Source organism: Buceros rhinoceros, unplaced genomic scaffold (genome assembly GCF_000710305.1).
Source record: "Buceros rhinoceros silvestris isolate BGI_N320 unplaced genomic scaffold, ASM71030v1 scaffold14757, whole genome shotgun sequence".
Lineage (NCBI taxonomy): Eukaryota > Metazoa > Chordata > Aves > Bucerotiformes > Bucerotidae > Buceros > Buceros rhinoceros.
In genome coordinates this window covers 33858-51963 of record NW_010422898.1, presented here as the reverse complement: position 1 = coordinate 51963, position 18106 = coordinate 33858, and the positions used below count along the sequence as shown (strand labels likewise).

Here is an 18106-nt window from a genome sequence, read left to right as displayed (position 1 = left end):
CTGAAGAGTTCAAAGGAAGCAATTTATCAACAGAAAAGAGTAGGACTAAATTCTGTATAGAGAGGGTGAAAAAAAAATCTTTGTGTCTCTTCAATCAATAAAGGAAAATGTAACAGGAATTATGGACTGGATATTAAAACTAGAAAAATTCAGATTAGAAGCCTTTGAGAATAAGATGAATTAAGAATTGGTACAACTTTCCAGTGGGGTATTTTCTGGATATTTTCACTCAAAACCAGATGACCTTTTCCAAGAAAGGTTTTGCCAACTACAAGTAGATGACATTATCTAAGAGATTCATCTAGTTCTGATTTTGTCTACATCTGTTACTCAACGAGTTGATCCATTTTTCTTCTAATATCAGTAACAGTCTTTGCTTCTCCCAAACAGAGATCCAGACTGATACTGATGATGGTTTATACTTTGGAATAACCTTAATGTCCCTAATTCCTGTTGAAGTTTTCTGGACACACTATATTGAAGTGTGAGGGCCCCACTGGAACATTTCCACTCTAAAATGCTGAATTTGGTACCCAAATCCATTGGAAAAGACATTTCTCCCCTCATACAACAACCAACCAGCTAGAAAATTGCTTCCTTATAGTGCTGCAGAAAAGCTGACTGATGCCAAAGGACCATGGATATTCCTGGAGAACCTTCATGGGGCCCTGGTGTGTGCCAGGGAAACACTGCAAAAGTGCCAGAATTTGTCAGCAGTGTAGCTTGGGATCACATATCTCTCAGAGGATTTCTGATTACTTCAGTGCAGCTAGGGCTTGACTCACTAATAATTTTTTCTGTTACGTCACTGTTGCGCACAGGCACTAAACTAATTATCATTGCAAAAGGGACTTCCTCAGTTACATTCTCTCAGCCATCCTCTCACCAAGCAGAAAATCTGGACTATGCTAGTAACAGTTTGGGGGAGTGGGCTGGGACCTTGTAGGCTGATTTTCCTCATTATTTGATTTCTACAGATGGAAAAGAGGAGCAAGTCATACTTTATTTCCTCTCATGGTGCATCTGAATTATTTACTGCTTTAATCACTTATACTTCTTCCAGGTGAAATAAACAGTGGTGCATAAAACCAAAATAAATCAACAGGGAACTTTTACTTAACCAGCCTAGATGCTAGGACCACATGGCAAGGCACTAACAGATCTCCTGTAGATCCCCTCTATGGCTGATCTGTTTGACATACTGAAGATTCAAACCCAAAGAATCTGACAAGAGAAAAGGGAGTGCGTTAAATGCGAAGCTGGTCCCCAGCCAGAGGGGAGGCAGAAGAGGGCAATCCATGTGGTTATGTCAATTTACTGCAGCTAAGAACCCAGATTACAAATAACTTGCCAGCACCACACAGTTTCCCAAGCCTAATTTACCCTGCATGGGTGCAATGCCTTGATCAGGGGCGCACTCTTCTCTCCTTACTGTGAGCAAGCAGAGAAGACAACGCTGGAAGACAAGAATAACGTGCTACTGCACATCCTACCTGCCTTGGTCTGCCTAAGAGTGCATAACTCTTCTCCATATTAGCTACGGTGGCACACAAGTCATGGTCTGATCTGTGTCTTACTTGTAGGGGTGTGGAGTGGGGAGATAGAGGAGGAAAAAGCATTTGGAAATATTGCAAATATACAGAAAAGTGTTTCATAATATTAGCAAGCCTAAGAATTCAGATTTACTTATTTACCCATTCACTTCTCAATGTGTAAAACATACGGTGGCGTAAAATATGAGCAGGATCACTGGCCCTCACTAGAGCCACGCATTCAGCTGATGGAGGGCTGGAGCTCTAGAGTAATCAAGCACTGTGCTTCGCTTAGGAAAATTAGAAATAAAGACCACCACCCCCACCCCCTCAAAAGAAAAAAAACAAAAACAAAACAACAAACCTAAAACTGCAGGTTTTACTGCAAGTAAAACACAAGACCCAAGTTAGACTTCCTCAGCATTTCTGCTCTGGGAGCATTTCCACAGTCTTTTCAGATGGCTGCTTACCTGTTATGAAGCTGATGGTGGAGCTGTCACAGCAGCTTAGCTCTGGGTCCCCCCAGGTCACCATGGTGACCCGGAAATTGTAATACCAAGCAGGCAGCAGGTTAGTGATTCTCTGTAAATTGGCAAAGGACAAACAGCAGCTCAGGAGAAAATGCACCACCATGAGGTGTGACATAAAGTACAACAATATTTATAAAGCTAGTGTCACACCCATTTTACTGAGTTCCTGTTCCTTACTCCAGTGGAAACTTGTGAAATTTGGCATTTGAATTTATTAAAACATCTGTGCAGCGGAAGCGAACGCAGTTGTGATGGCTCTGCTACTTATCCACATGCATAGTCTCTCCCTACTTGCCCCAAGAACCTCTCATTGATTTCCAGGGCAGTGAGAACAATTCTTGTGGCGGCGTCTTCCATCACAAACTTCTGAATTAAGGACGGCAGAATATTTAACTGGAAAATGTAGGCTTTTCAATTTCAATTAAATAGGGTTTGAGGGTAAATTAGAAACAATGCTTTTGACTCAGATACTGTCAGTTCAAAGGACTTTTTTCCAATTTTCAAAGTGTATTTCACTTTGTATTATCATTTATTATAAATGAAATATGAATGAAACATAAATGACTTGAGACATAACATATATAAATACAAATGAGCTATAAATGAAGTATAAAATGCAATGTATTTTATAGTATAATAAAATATGTAATATTTAAGTTAAAATTCAAATGCTTCCACTGACAGCACAAAACACTCCAAATGTTTAATTTTATGTTTAAATGAAAGGCCTCATGGTATTTTTAAAATTCAAAATAAAAGCAAATTGGAAAAAATGAAAATTTTCAACAAATTAGAAATTGCTATTTTTATATATCTCTGCTGTTTGCAGCAGCCTTTTTTCCCCAGATACTACAATGCAATCCAAATTGTAGACTATTCTCTTTATGCTTTTTACAAAAAGTTGTATCCAAGTAACACAAAAAAGCCTTAAGATCCTTGGACTTCTTCTGACATGCCCCTGATGTAATACTGTAAACACCAGCATAGCTTTGACAATTTTCAAATAAGGTGCAGAGCACAAAATGAATGAAGCAACTGAACAGAGTGGAAGTCCAAATTCAGTTCCAAAAGTTCTCACCAAGAGATGATGCTTTGGGAAATAACTTTTAATCTGAGCTGTCAGATAGCTTGATTTTTTTTATTCCCTTGCTTTCTTACTGGTCTTCACACTGTTGTTACAGAATACACCACTCAGACATGTCAGTAGATCATGGGGAAATTTGAGGGACGTGGTGGGATTCTGGAGCACCACTACAGAACCCAAACAAAGGTTCATTAATATCTACCTGTATGATAAATGCCATAACAGAAGAACAGGGAGACACTCTTTTTCTAATTCAGGCTTACTCTTTAAAATTACGCTTTAAGAAATGCTCGCTTTAGCTGTGATACAGGCCTCTCACCTATCAGCCTGAAATTTAGACACGCAAATTTGAACTTTGCTTCCTTGAAGAGGATTTGCAACAGTAAGGGATAAAATAATCTCATTTTCTAATGAACCACATTAACTCTGAAAGACGACATTACTTCTAAGATGACTTGGATCACTCAGGTATTAATCTAATTGTGCCGAGTCATGATTACAAGATCATAATTACTCATTTGGTAAGTTATTTTTGTTTTTAATTTCCCTGGAGATTTATGCAGTAGATTTACAGTCACGTACCCAATTACAGTTAAGCCACTGTAGTCAAAATGTACCACTGTACTCCACAAATGTATTATGCAAATCAATTATGGTAAATCACTGTGGCTCTCACAAGCAGCAGAAGTTATTGCTGTTCTTTTTGCAAACTCATAACTTTCTGAACAACTAATTTTGGCTAAAATTGCTTGCTGTTTTGCTCTACAGTGAAGTCTGAGTAAAATCTGTTCACCTTCTCTAGGAAATAATGGAAAAGAAGAGGAAAATCTCATTTTATTTCCGAGAAGATGCACACATGTATGTGTATGTGGTTCTTCTACAGACTAGTCTCCAACTAGTTGAAATCCCGGCAAAAGATTTTGCAGCTTCAGAAACATGAAGGCTGTTTTCACAAGAGCATCTTTGCAACTAAGCCTTCCAGATGGCACACTGCAAGCCTGCAAGCCCCAAATCCATATTATCAATATTAATTATGTAGATAAGGCTTTGGACTGCTCCCCCTGAGGAGATGATGGAATTTTTAAAGCCTTGACTGACAAACTGACCCACAAACTGGAGCTGCCTCTGGACTTGCTGAAGATGCCCACTTGTCAACAAAAGAGAGGCTCATCTCTTACCACTCTGCTTAAAATTTAGCATGGTTCAGGTGGCGTTCCCTTACTTTAGAACAGAAAATGCCTCTGGCATCCTGGCCATTTTCTCTGCTTTGCCTGGAAAAAAGTGCCAGGCTTGAAGGCGTAATATATACATATGTATGGGGGAAAGGCTGGGCAAAGAAATGCCCACAGAGGCATGGGAAAGCAATAGTCAGTAACGGTCACTTTACCACAGAGGCAGTTAAGGAGACGGTTGCTGCTATTTCATAGTAGGTTGTCCACTCAGAGGTCATCGTTGATGGGTTGAAATAGAACATTTCTACAACATACTTCCTGAATACCCCAAGGAAAGGTCTGTTCCAGCTCAAAACCACAGCAGTAGGTCCCAAAGGGTAAAGCGTCAGATCCTTTATTCCAGTGGGCACTATAAACCAGAAACTGTGGTTAGTAACGTGTGTGCTATCAGTCAGACTTTATTTTAAAACCTTTCGTTAACCAAGTTCTACCTATTTCTGGTTTGTTCCTGACTTTAATTCCCATGAGCTTCCTTGTCACAAGTAATCAAACAACATTTTATCAGCATTTCTTCTTGAGTTTGTTATGTCGACTTTTTCAGAAATGACTAGAGACCACTTGGTGTTGGCTGCTTAGCTTGAGATAAAGTACAGGGCTTGCTTTTTCATAAACGGAGGGCTCCATTCTGCTTCAAAAATCAGGATGTTTAGGAGATATTTGAAGTTGCTCAAAACCAAAAGCATCAAAAGCTTGGAAGATGAAGACTACAAGAAAGGAACAGTTTTTATGTCTAGACCTCCTGCCCTGGGGAAGCTAAAGGTGTTGTCATGTATTGCTATTATTGCCTCACAGATGATGACACTGAGAAAGAGGAATCAAATGATTTGGAAAATGCCACATAAGGGTCATCTGCTGCAACCCTTACTTGTCTGCAGAGCAATTATTCTTCATGACTTTACTGAGGCTACTTAAACAAGTACTTCGCTAACATTTGCAAGGGTTGCAGAGCCCCAGCTATTGCATGCCAGGTCAGAGGCGAGACCATCACCCAGATTATTTCAGCCCATGTTAGCACATGATTGCTTTTCCCTTCATAAATAATTTCCCACATCTTTTCTTTAATTTCTCTAAAGTGTTAATCCTCACCCAGTGAAAGTGAGGCTTAGGATAAACATGAGGAAAATTCAATACTTTTAAAAGTGTATTTTATATTTTTTTCAGTTTCATTCATCATTAACCACCTCTGATAATTTCACAGAACAGTTTGTTTTGCAGTTCTCCTATTTTATCAACTATCAATTTTTATCAAATTCCATATCCCGTTATGAAATGAAAACTCATACAACTGTTGCTTTACTGCAGAAAATCATCCCCTTTATAATTAGAAACTTATGAGATGTTTTGTTTAGAAACTGATTGCCCTTTTGCATTTAGAAAGAACATTTTATGGTCGTTAGGCCATGGAGAAAAGCGGAGAAAATAAAGGAACTTATTTACTTTGGGAATATTTGTTTTTCCTTTCTCAAGTGAAAACAGAATTTTGCACATTTCTGAAGCAACTGAAGTGAGAAATAAAATAAAAAGCATTTGTAAAAATTGTCCAATGATAGAGATTTAAATAATAAAATACATGTATTTTTTACTTACTCTTTTTCCCATTACTGAAATACATCATACTCTATTTTCAAATTTTTGTTAAGACCCAATTTATGAAAATACATGAAGAGATTGCCTAGAATGAAAAGGCTCTCGCCATATTCACTAGTGCACATATTCGGTTTCATTTAAGGATTCAAGTCTTAACAGGTTAACAGTTTTGTTTCTGTTTCACTTTCTTTCCTACATCAGAGAGAGGAAGCAGAATCAAAAATACTGAAGATCTCTAACTTTCAGCCACCGGCTCTCCCACAACGCAGACTATTTGTCAGAAGGAGAAGCTGGGTGACTCAGGTTAAATAGTTCTCTGCAAATGTAACTCTATACACTGAATCTCTTTCTCTTTGCCCCTTCTCTTCTTAAAAAATTTTGTTAAATTGGTAAACCTAAGAAAATAAATTATACTGAAACTAAAAGAAAAGATACTGAATTAAATCCTCAGTGACTTTATTTAGGAGTCTGGTGGAATCCTGAATTACAGGCAGCAGGCAGCAGCTCTTCCTGTTGGCCATAAAACCACGTTCTTGAAAATGTTACTCTCACTCAGATCTCTCTGAGTCTTTTATCTTCAAATCTCGAAGCAGGGAACATCAAGATCCACCATTAAACTCAAGAAAATCAAGACATACACAACTGAAGGTGGTGATGGTCATGTAGTACTGTAGTAGATGAGACATCTCTCCTGACTCTTAGCACTGAAACCTTCAGAACGGGCCACATGACACCCTTCATAAAACACATTTGCAACACGTCTTAACAGCAATCCCACACGCTTCAGGAGACAGTGGGAATGAACCACCTCTAGAAAGTGCCCACATCTCCCCGTGTCCCACAGGCGATCTGCAACTCAGGCTGGCTACACCTAAGTGAGGTGACTCCCACGCTAAATGACATAGGCCATGAGGACTGTTCATTCCAAGTGCACTCTATGTGTGAATCCTGGCCATAACTGCTCTCTAGTTAAGTTTGGTAATAAATTAACATTTAACTGTAAAATAGCTATCCTTCCACTGAAAAAACTAACTTTCCCCACCTCAGTAATACAAGAAAAATACTCTCACTAAGTGTTCATTACTTTTGAAATAACCAACACAAGAATTTGTACTCCTTTATGGGCTCTGGTACTTGAAGAATACACTACACATATTTAAAAAGAAACTAAACCAAATGCATTTCAAACAGCAGATGCAGGGGTTACCAATGGAAAAGGTAACAGGATCAGAAGGTGGTCCAACCAATGGTCCTTTCCGTAAGTAAACCACAACTTGGTACTGGGCACCAGGAACAAGATTTTCAATGAGGCTGCTGCTTGAATTCACCTGTGGCGGGGGGAACACATCAGGTATGAAGCATTTAATTGGCTAATTAAAAGAAGTGAGACTTCACTTGAACTGCTCCAGTTACAAAAGACATGATTCTGAACACACAGGCATCAGAGAATAAAAGTCCATTCATTAAGCCCAAAATGGCAAAACTGTGAAAGCGGTCAGGACTGACTTGATAAACGATCTGACTCAGAGAATCACGCTTGCCTTGCTGCATAAGGTCAGCTGTCACACTGCAGACTCACTTTCTCCTACTGACAAGGTTTATTGAAATGTTCAGGCTGTATATTCATATTCAGGTGATATTATTCAGGCTGGAGTATTTAGACCATGTGTTTTCAATAAAAGCCTGAGGCTTTTCAGCAGCCATCTGATTCATCTGCAGCTACGTGAGCTGAAGGCAGCGTTATGGGAAAGCTGTCTTCTGAATGCAAGCGTTAAGTGACTGCATGGTGAAATCAGAGAGGAATTACTCTCTTTCACCTCCCCTGCACAGCACTACAAAACCTAAGGGACATTGTGATTTTTTTTTTCAGTTTGAAACATCATCATTAAAATTTCTGCTGTGCCGCACCAGATTTCAGTCAGAGCTGGAGGCAGAATGCCTGACCAAGTGATTCCTGATCTGATACGAGATGAGAAGTCTTATCTCCCGAAGAGCCAGCTAACAGCAAATGCACAGAGCAGCTTTGAGGAAAGGACTTCACGCACCCCGTCTAGAACTGCAGGCTATATTTTCTTTGTAACCTTTCCAAACCCTGAATCACAGCCACCTTTGCACTGGTAGTTTGCTGCAGTACACATGAAGGTATCAGTGCCAGCACAGAGTTAGTGAGGAACAGAATTTTTCTTTAACAGCTGCTTTGGAAAGCTAGATCACTTTTAAATCATGCACAATGTTAGAAATGGATAGAATCTGCACTGAGTTTTGCTCTTTTCATCTCATCAAGGAGAATTCAAACCAACAGCCATTAATAATTCCATGTATAATAAGCTGATAAAATTTCATATAGAAGGAAAATAACTCAACAAGGTTACAAGCTATTCTGAAAAATTATTCTCAAACTGTAACGAAATGACACAAACATACAAGTTCACAGCCATTCTTGGAATAAAACTCAAATTATTTTGACAAAGATTCATTTTAAAAGACATTTTTAAAAGATGCTGACTCTCTGTATTAATTAACTTGCAAGGCTAATCACAAAGTTGAGGGAGATCAAGAGTTAGTGGGAGTGTTAGCAGTCTCCCTCCATTCCTGTGGGTGAGCTGAGGGTGCATCGGGGCAACACTGCAGTGCTTTGCAGACTCCTCCATCACACAAATTTAGGGAGTCAGACAGAAGTCGTGGCACTGCTCAGAAAATGACCCTCTCAGCACCTTGGTAAGGTAACTGAGATGTGGGCTAAAACCCCTTCATTACTGAAGCCACATGCCACTGACCGATCCATCACAGCCACAGGATTTGACACGGGGTTACACTCACTACGGGTTTCATTGCCATATTTCGGGGTTCAGGATTCTAGATCATTGTAAACAAGTCCTATACAGCACCCTTAAAGAACTGTTGTCCACCCAAATCAAAGATGGTCTGAATTACTGTTAATTCATAGTGCTGCCACCCTTTTTTACAGATGAAAAGGAAAGCTGACTTCTGATCACCTCTAAACTTCCAGAAAGTTTAGAGTCAGGTTCGGTATTCATGTGTAGGATATCTAAGAAAGAATTTATGCCAGTCTGATGATAATTGTGCATGTGAGCACTTTGCTTAAGACAAATGGATTACAGCATATGCCTAAGTGTTGTTATGATCCGGCACCATTTTGCTGGAACTGTTTTGCCTCCTGCCACAAAAATGTCTCAAAGGGTACAACGTAACTGAGAAGCTTGAACAAAGGATTGGCCGCTGTCAGGCCAATAGAAATACAATTTTAACACTTCTACGGTTTACTGCACGCTTTCCTTCCTGAATGCTCTGCTCTCTCTTCCACTCTGCATCAGCCATGTCCCTTCAGACCACAGAAGGAAGCACCTACTGCTGAGCTCTGCAAAGCTGAGCTTTACAGAACACTTGGGCACGATGGTCCCAAAGAGCAGGATGGTGACAAGCAATTTTTTCCTGTGTCTGAAAAGCCTCCAGCTTCTGCCCCTTACCTCAGTGCAGTAGTGTTTTTCAAGCCTTTGACTTTCCTTTTGCTTCTGACAGGTCAGGGAGACCACAGACACAATGGTGCTGTTGTTGCCGCTCTCTTGTGACGCTGTCCAGGATGTCAGGGCCGTAGTGGAGCTTAGCACTGTCACAGTCACATGCTGGGGCTTTTCAGTGAGCTCTTCTATCCATTCACCTGTGGGGCCTGGGGCAAGCCCCAAAAGCACACCTGAGCAAGCCACTCTATGCATTTGAGGCATATATGTTAAAACATGCTTCTTTCACACAATTATTTATTAGTAGGGAGAAAAGCTGGACTGACAGCCTTTCCCTCCACAGCCCTCAGGCAGCAAAGGTGGCAACCTCTCAAATGGGAAACAGCCGGTGGCTGGTGCTGTTTCACCTGTAGCAGAGCAGATGACAAGAGAAACACCGCTGTTTGAAAATTCAGATTTCAGTATTCTTAATTACTTACCAGAAACAACACATCAATATCAGATTTTCTCCAAGGGGATGATTAAAAGCAGCGATATCCAATAATCTTCACATAACTGACAAATATTAAAGAATGAGTCTTTTTTTTTTTTGCCTCTACATTCTAAAATATTCTCCAAGTGTACTACAGCCTTGAAGCGTGAAAATGGAGTTCACAGAGGGTACTACACTGAGGCATTTTATTCTCCATCAGACTTTCTGAAGCACTTAGTAGGGAACACAGATTTAGATGTAGATAAAATAACAATTTGGAAAAAAACCTTCACTAAACTTGGTCATAATCTCAGATTTCATGACAATTGGCATCTTTTCTTGTCACTTTTAAGTGACGTTTGTGACAGCTCTCTCCTTGGTGTTCCTTTCTCCGCGCAATTCTAATGGCACTTTACGTTTATTGAGAAAGTAAAACAAATGCCAGAGCAAGAATCTGATGTAAGATCAGCCTATAAAATTTGACAATCCATACTGCTATCTGAGCGCAACAAAAATGTTGTGTAATACGAGCCAGTAATTTCACAGAATGATTCACTGACTGAATGCTTCAAGGATAAGATAAGGCTCAAGCTATGAGCAGAATTTATTCACAATAGCAGACCCACATCTCCTCAGGTAAAAAGAGTAAAATTTATCAAAAATACTAAGGATCTTGCATTTGACAGAATAATTGAGACAACGGTTAAGAATCCTCATCTGTTTCTAAAAGCCAGCAGAACTAACAAACAAAGCCCAAAACCCAAATGTTTGCACGTGTTACATATAAAATGAAAATATTCATTACATTCCTGTAACATCTTAATACTTTATACCCAATGAGCTTCAAGATCATCCTTAATCTTTCAATCCATACACCTACACTTTGGATCAACATTTTCTCATTTCTCTCGGGTCTCTGCCCCCAGTTAGTAGAGTTAATGGAGGACAGCATATTCCATATTGCTTAATGGAAGTAAGTCACACCTTGTGAAATGGAATAACATTTGTTACTAATAAATACGTATTTGATATACTTGTATACTTGTATATTCTTTAATGCTTTCCACATAGAGAAGCTGTGTACTAACCACTCCTAAAGAAAACCAGAATACAGTGAGATTACAACAGCAGAGAGCCTTTCTCTCATCTGCCGTTTCCTCTTTTCTCTTTGGTCATAATGCTCTGAATTTAGCAGGCTGAACTCTTTCATCTGCTGTCATTTGCCCTGTGTTCTCTCAGAGACCATGTAATTTCAGAGTTCGGTGTTTAATTGTGTAATTCCCATGCTCTCAGCCTGAGATGCCCTTCATCCCTAACCTGGTATATACAGCCTCCAGGAGTAAAGAAGTTAAGTATTTTCAAGAGTATCTATAACCACTAGTTTAATTCTCAGAATTAAATCCTCCCTTTGAAAGATGCAAGGGGGGAGCCTGTTTCAGTGAGACATTTTTGAACACTGGGCAATGACTTTATCAAATACGTCACCTGCTATCAGTTCTTAGCTCTGCCAAGATGGCACAATGAAGGTCCATCCAGGCAGGATACAACACACAACATATTTGCACTGTATTTCCTGTGTCTGGCACAGGGAACATCAGAAGACTACGAGTCTAATGATCCTGAAGCAGATGCCATAGCTGCCACAAAGGCCAAACTCTGTACATTAAAACTATATTGATTGGGAGAAAAAGACAAGGTTTGCTGAGATACTTACTGATGTAAAAGCTAAGTGTTTTTGCTGATTGACTTCCCCGAACTTCACAAGAGCCAGAGGAGCTAAATGTTGTTACACACAACTTATATTTTCCTGGTTCTTTCAGTTCAGCAACGAATTTGTGAGTGTCTTCACTTACTGTCAAAAAATCCGTGGAGTTCTCTAAATCAGAGGGAAAAGAAAGTGTGGATTAATTGAAATTTGAAAGGCTCCAGCCACTGAGAAAATGATTTATATGAGAAATGCTAATACTGTTTCTCCTGTGAGATTAAAAAGTATCCAAAAGGACTGGATTTATGTAGGTAGTTTTATTTCTTGCCATCAGTGCAAGAATAATTAATGACCAAGGTTACAGTATAGGTGTAGAAGAACAATAAACCCAGGCCAAATTCTCATTCTGTAGAAGGAATGATAAAATGGTGTTGCCATGACTGTGCAAGTGAAAAACAGCACGGCATGGAAGAAAAGGAGCTTCCAATTTTCTATCTATTGCATTCTTATTCTGAAAAAAAAAAAAAAAGTATCTGTCCTCACAGTGGGAAAGCTTATGAAAACTGCTTGTCGGGAAATAGAATTAATCTAGATAAAATAAATTTTAAACCAGAAAATCTTTAAGCAACATGGTGATTTTCTTGTAGCTCCAGAACTTGAAAAGTCTTCCCATTCTCCACCATGGCCTCCTTGTGGCCTGAGGAATGTTTGGTAGCTGTCTTCTGAGACAACCATTAACCTGGATCTAGACTATCTTTTGTGTATGCACCTTCCAGATGACCTTTCTCAGTGGCAGACAAAGCTACATGGTACAATGTACCTTCTTTGTCTCAAATTTCTATCAGCTTGTTTTTCCTTTCTCCAATACCAGAATGGATTTACGATAACTGCAGTGTAAACAGTGAGGCAATAGGTACAACAGTATAAATCTTCTTTTACAAAAGAGAATTCCAAAGTGTGATTTACCCCTCCTCCCTTACTTTTTGATGCCCAGCCAGAACTAGATGCAGTTCAGTGCAAGAAACTTCTCAAGAAATACAGGTCATCTAACAAAGCCCTCTGAAGCACAGTACTAGGCAATTAATAATTTGTACAGCAGGCAACCCACCAACAGAATTACAGAAAAGAGGTATGAAAAGGGCATAAGTCTTTGGTTTACCTTCCCTTTCAATACTGATATGAAAACCATCAAATGCAGTAGGTGGCTTTGGTGGTAACCAAGTCACCACCATTTGTACAGGAACAAAGGAAGGGGGCTCTGGTGTGAGTTTTCCAGGTGTGTTGACGTCATTGGGCTTGTAATCACTAGAAACTGCATTGACAAACTCCTCTTCGCCCTCTGAAGACTCAGCTTCGTTAGACCACCAGTATGGCTGCGAGGTGGTTTCGTACTGTGTGCTGTTAGAGCGGTAATCCGGCCAGGCTGAAGACGTGTTTGCTGATGGAATTTTGGGTGGCTGGTTAGAAAAAGGGCTTAGTTTTTCTTTCCTTATGATTTCTTGTGGTCCCATGAATGACTCTTCTGCAAAATTCCCACTGTGCTCTTCCCAGTTGTTTCTGTTGATTGGTACAATCTGAATAGAAATGTTTCGAGGTGGGTAAGGAACTAAAAGAGAAGCAAGGGTTAGTCTTTTAATAAGTGTATTCTGTGCACCTTTACGATGTGTTAATTCCCCAGAGAAATACTGTTCGCAAAAAAAAAAAGAAAAAAAAAGCATCTAGGGATATTTTGAAATAACTTATTAAGATTCTCCCTTCTCTTACATATACTTACAGCAGACGTGATTTTAAGGGGATCAAGATGAGTGTAAATTCACAGAATAATCACAATCCAAGAATACCAGGAAGAAAAGTAGATGTGAAGTCACAGTAAATCAGACTTCAGTGCTATTACAGCAGCGAGGCTACTGAAGTGTGAATTTGTAAGAGTGGATCTTCATTTATTTTACTGTGTCTTCCAGAAAGATCTTGATAATGGACAAAAATATTTCTATAGAAACGAATTGAAAAAACATATGCAAAACTAATATTTGACATAGCTCGTATTTAAAAAGTATGACCTTCATGTTGCTGTAGGGCTTTTCATATGCTTTTAGCAGCCACCTTTTCACAAGCATTAAACATCAGTTCAAATTGTAATATTTGTGAAAGCTTGATCTTAAGATCTGGGTCTCCGGAAGACAAGATTCTGGCACGCAAAGAAGTTACTTCAGCTTATATCAGGAGATGAACAAACAGCATTTTGTCTGCCTCACTGAAATTGATGGTCTGTTTGCCCTTACACAAGGTGTAAGTAGCCTCTGCAAACAATTTTGACTGGCACCTTAAAACACAGTAATTTGTTCACCTCCCCTGCCCCAGCCATGGTCACTAATACAAAACCAATCTCGTTGCCGTTCATGTGAAGACTGAAGGATGGTAGGGCAGCAGGAAAGAAAATGTGGTCCTGTTGGCTGCATTCTTATGGCTTAGTATCTCAATAACTATATTTAGGATCCTCAGAACAGAACTCAGCTGGCATCATTTGGCTTTGCTCTGTCCAACGCAATGGACCAACATCAGTGTATTCATCTGAAGAACTGGCCTTTTGATTTCACCACTGGTTCATTTCACTTTGGACCCTGGAAAATGTCTGTAGACCAACAGGCTAAACGAAAAGTTTTGGGCACTGTCCCAGGACCAAATTAAATTAGTTCTGGACCCTGAACGAATGCAATTTTCAGCCTTTGCAACATTGCTGTCTCGGAAATTAAAAATTCATGCTTCAGGGCATAAAATTGCCTCCAAGTAGGGTGACTATGGCATTCTTCTCCATGATAGAACACCGTACAATGAGGAAGGCCAACAGTTTAGCTATGACTCAGTGCACAAGGAGACAGACCAATACAGATAGATCAAAGTACATTCAGTGTGACTATTCCTCTGGCTTAAAAATTAATTCCTAGCACAAGGCCTAAGACATCTCATGTGAAACAGAATTTATTTTCTAAGAAGCAAGCTTTAAAGCAAAAACACTCATGCAAATTTCCCTTTACACTGCACTGTACACATAACTCTATGTGTACTAGCTGCAGCATCCTCTTCCCATGCTCCTGGCCAGGAGCAGCTCCCACACAGACCCTTCTCTCTGCGGGATCAACCCCCACCCCATGGCAGAAAGGAAAGCAGCCATACAGACTTGGTGCAAACGGTGCGTAATAATTTTCTTCACCTGTTCTGTGCTGTTTGGGCTCATGCTGGACCCCGCTGTATTCCACTAGCGTGCTTTTGTTGAAAGTGGCTTCTGATACCAACTGAAATGTGATGTTACTGTAGCATATACCTGGTAGCCAGTGATTGAAAACTGTTTTACCTTTAAAGAAATCTGCAGAAGGTTTAAACAGAAAGAAGAAAGGGGGAAAAAAGGAAAATGCATCAAATGTTCACTTTCTAATAACGCAACTGCACATGCTGAACTGGCAGTGTTTCAGATGTTCAAATATTGCTCAGACTGGTCTGAGACATGAAATTCTAATAATTCAGTTTGCCAGCATTTTTCCCGGCTGTCAAAGCCACTTTGCTAAAAAAACCCAAAAAAACCAGCACCAGAAACAAGCAACTTTCCATGGGAAAGGGAATCGAAACTGGCAACCTGTTCCATGTGACACTGTGTATCTCAAAGAGCATCTGACAGCGTCTGCAGATCTTTAACTATTGCATGCAAAAGCCTCATAGATCTTTTGCTGACTGAGGCATGAAGTTCAGGGCAGATGCTCAAAGGGCCATTCACCATGCAACTGAGTGCAAGCCGCGGTACTGATTGCTGAGCTCTCGTTCACCATCAGTACACGTGAGGGCTGAAGAAAAGTTGCTTAGGGCTATTTGGCTACGGGAAGGATTAGTGAATCTCTTAATTCATGTTGACTTTTTTATTTATCAGCAGCTGCAGCTGCGCATTACAGCCCCTGGAACCATGTATTAGCAGTAGAAGAGAAAAATTACTGTTGGTATCCCTTTTGTTCTCTGGAAGGAGGTCACCTGTATTTTGTGTTACCATTCAGAAGCACCCTTCCTAACTTCTGGCATTTCACAGCATTGAAAAAGTGATTTCTAGCTCCACTCTGTATGGAAGCAAAGGGACTCCACAATATTCTGACCTCCTTCTAGAGGTACATATCTTCCCCTGCTGACTTCAGAGAGAGCCTACAGCAACCAAACTTCTTCTTTGAGAGTCTTAGTTCAGTGGCTAAAATTCAATCCTGGATTGCTCAAAGACAGTTTACTTCCACTGTGCAATGTTAAGCCATTGGAGTTTCAGGGCCCACAGCGTGCAGGTGCCTTTCCCACCTCTTAGGATGCTCTCCTATGGACAATCCCATTTAGATCTCTGAGACAGATGCTAAACTTAATCTATACTGCAGAGCAAAAGGGAGTTCAATTATAAACAAAAGCGAAGCAGAATTTGCTCTTGTTAGATTGTTTAGATGGTTAGATTTGGTGTTTAAATAGCTTAGACTGTCTAGATTGTTAGATTGATTTCCCTTGATTAGATTATTCTAAGACCATTGAAATTTATGATATGCAGAAGGGTTTATTAACTCAGTGACAATACTGATTGCTATAGTAATATACTGTACTATACAGAGTAGTGCTATTAGCACTGTGTCACTGCATGGTGATAGAGAACTACCAGGTTTAAATCCTGTGCCAGTTATCAGGTATATTGAACGGGTTTCCCAGCGCTGGGGCACCCCAGACCAGCTATTAATAGCTATCAGCTATTAACCAGAGGAAACCTTGGCCAGAGGGAGAGACTGGAAACTTTTTTAATGCTTTCAACCGATACAGAATGTCATCCAGGGGTCTCAGCAAACATATCTAGAAAGCAAAAACATATTTCAGTCCTTCCTACTGAGTTTCGGGTTTCTTTCTTTTTTCCTTTTCTTTTGTTTTGGACTGTACAGCAGCAGGGAAGATTAAAGAAACAATGGAAATTTTTTTTTATTATGGAAGCACCAGAAATTGGTAATCCCTTCCCAGGTTGATTTCAGAATTGATTAAAAACCATCCATACCACCCAGTCTTCCTGTAAAGTCCAAAAGAAAGGAACCATCCCTAGAACTAGGATGGGAAACAGGTTTAAATCAAAGGTGAACCAATAGCTCAATTTGAAGAGCCATTCCTTACTTCATGATATAATAGTATATAAACAAGACACATTATCATTACTGAAATATAAATCATTATAACCAATACATGTCAAATCCACACCTAAGACTCCTGTTTAAAATGTTTCCAGCAGAGTTAGCATTAGGAATTGAGTGGAATAGTTGCTTCCTACCTTTGTACAGCATCGTTCGGTAGTCTTTTCCTTCCCAATAGCTTATATTTACCCTGGTAAAAACATTGTACTTCTCTGGGTACTGAATTTCAAACAATACTCCTGTTTCTGGAGATGGTTTGTAATCATAGATAGAAACACTGCTCACAGGAAGGGGTTCTATACAAATAAAAGGAAAAAAGGAAGAAAGGAGCAGATTAATAGGCAAACTGAGTTCTTCACACATGTGTAACACCAATGAAACAAATGGTTTTGCTAGATATGGCACAGGCACTCTTCAATATCCCAGGTGATATCTGGGGCTTCACAGAGGTCTGAGGCAAAGCTACCGGGATGTTTTCAAAGCAAATATTCGCGTGTTCCTCCCCAAAACAATTTCTGTTCTTGATGCTTACACTTTAACAGAAAAATTTCCTTATTTGTCATAAAAAATAAAATTGAAATAGCAGTTATTATTTAAGTACTCACAGTCATCACTCCAGAAAGATTTTCTTTAATGGTTGCCAATCATGTAAAAGTGTCCAGACAGAATCAACAAAACACTTGAAATCGCTCATAACTTTGGCATAAATGTGAACTTTTAAGATTAGCTGAGAAGCTTATCAGTGTAATGGCCAAAGGAAGTTACCTGAATGAAGATTTTCTATGTTATGTATTAATTTCTTTATTTCATGTGTAATTACACAGTCCCCATTCCTACCATATCTGAGAGGGCCACCAACTTCAGTGTATTTATCCACAGGAAACTTCCCAAAAATAAATATAGTGGTTACTAATGCAGTATTTTCACCTCCGTACTGCATTTCCAAATGTGATTAGAAATGGAGAAAGAAAACAACTCAAAACAAACGCCACAGATGCAAACAGAATCTTTCCCCAAGTCTTAAGACAAAGTCTTGTTATTTTTAACTTTGTCAGATAATGGGAATGCAGAGGTGTGGTATTATTAAACTGTGTCTCATGGCAAAGATGCTTCATTAACTTCAGGTAAGTATCAATATATTTGCATGTTAACCACTTCCTTACAAACGGAAACTCCCAATCTCACAGATACTAACAGGCACTTTAATGATGGGATCTGTGAAAATTTTGCTGACAATTCGTGATAGCCTAGAAATAAATAGGAGTAAAGCAGATCATGGGAAACAAAGTCTGCCGTCTTCTT

General features: G+C 39.5%; 1 protein-coding gene across 1 annotated transcript in view; it reads right to left on the bottom strand.

Moving 5' to 3' along the window:
- Positions 1 to 1153: 1153 nt before the first annotated feature.
- The window catches only part of LOC104497018 (receptor-type tyrosine-protein phosphatase O-like), a 24148-nt gene continuing 7195 nt past the window's right edge, over positions 1154 to 18106 (bottom strand). Inside the window, exons 2-10 of the mRNA XM_010140228.1 lie at positions 16942 to 17100; positions 14833 to 14985; positions 12781 to 13227; positions 11631 to 11792; positions 9454 to 9653; positions 7173 to 7293; positions 4534 to 4727; positions 2003 to 2114; positions 1154 to 1224 (exon numbers count right to left, since the gene is read on the bottom strand). Of these exons, the coding sequence (XP_010138530.1) occupies positions 1154 to 1224; positions 2003 to 2114; positions 4534 to 4727; positions 7173 to 7293; positions 9454 to 9653; positions 11631 to 11792; positions 12781 to 13227; positions 14833 to 14985; positions 16942 to 17100 (1619 nt within the window). The remainder of the gene's footprint in view (positions 1225 to 2002; positions 2115 to 4533; positions 4728 to 7172; positions 7294 to 9453; positions 9654 to 11630; positions 11793 to 12780; positions 13228 to 14832; positions 14986 to 16941; positions 17101 to 18106) is intronic.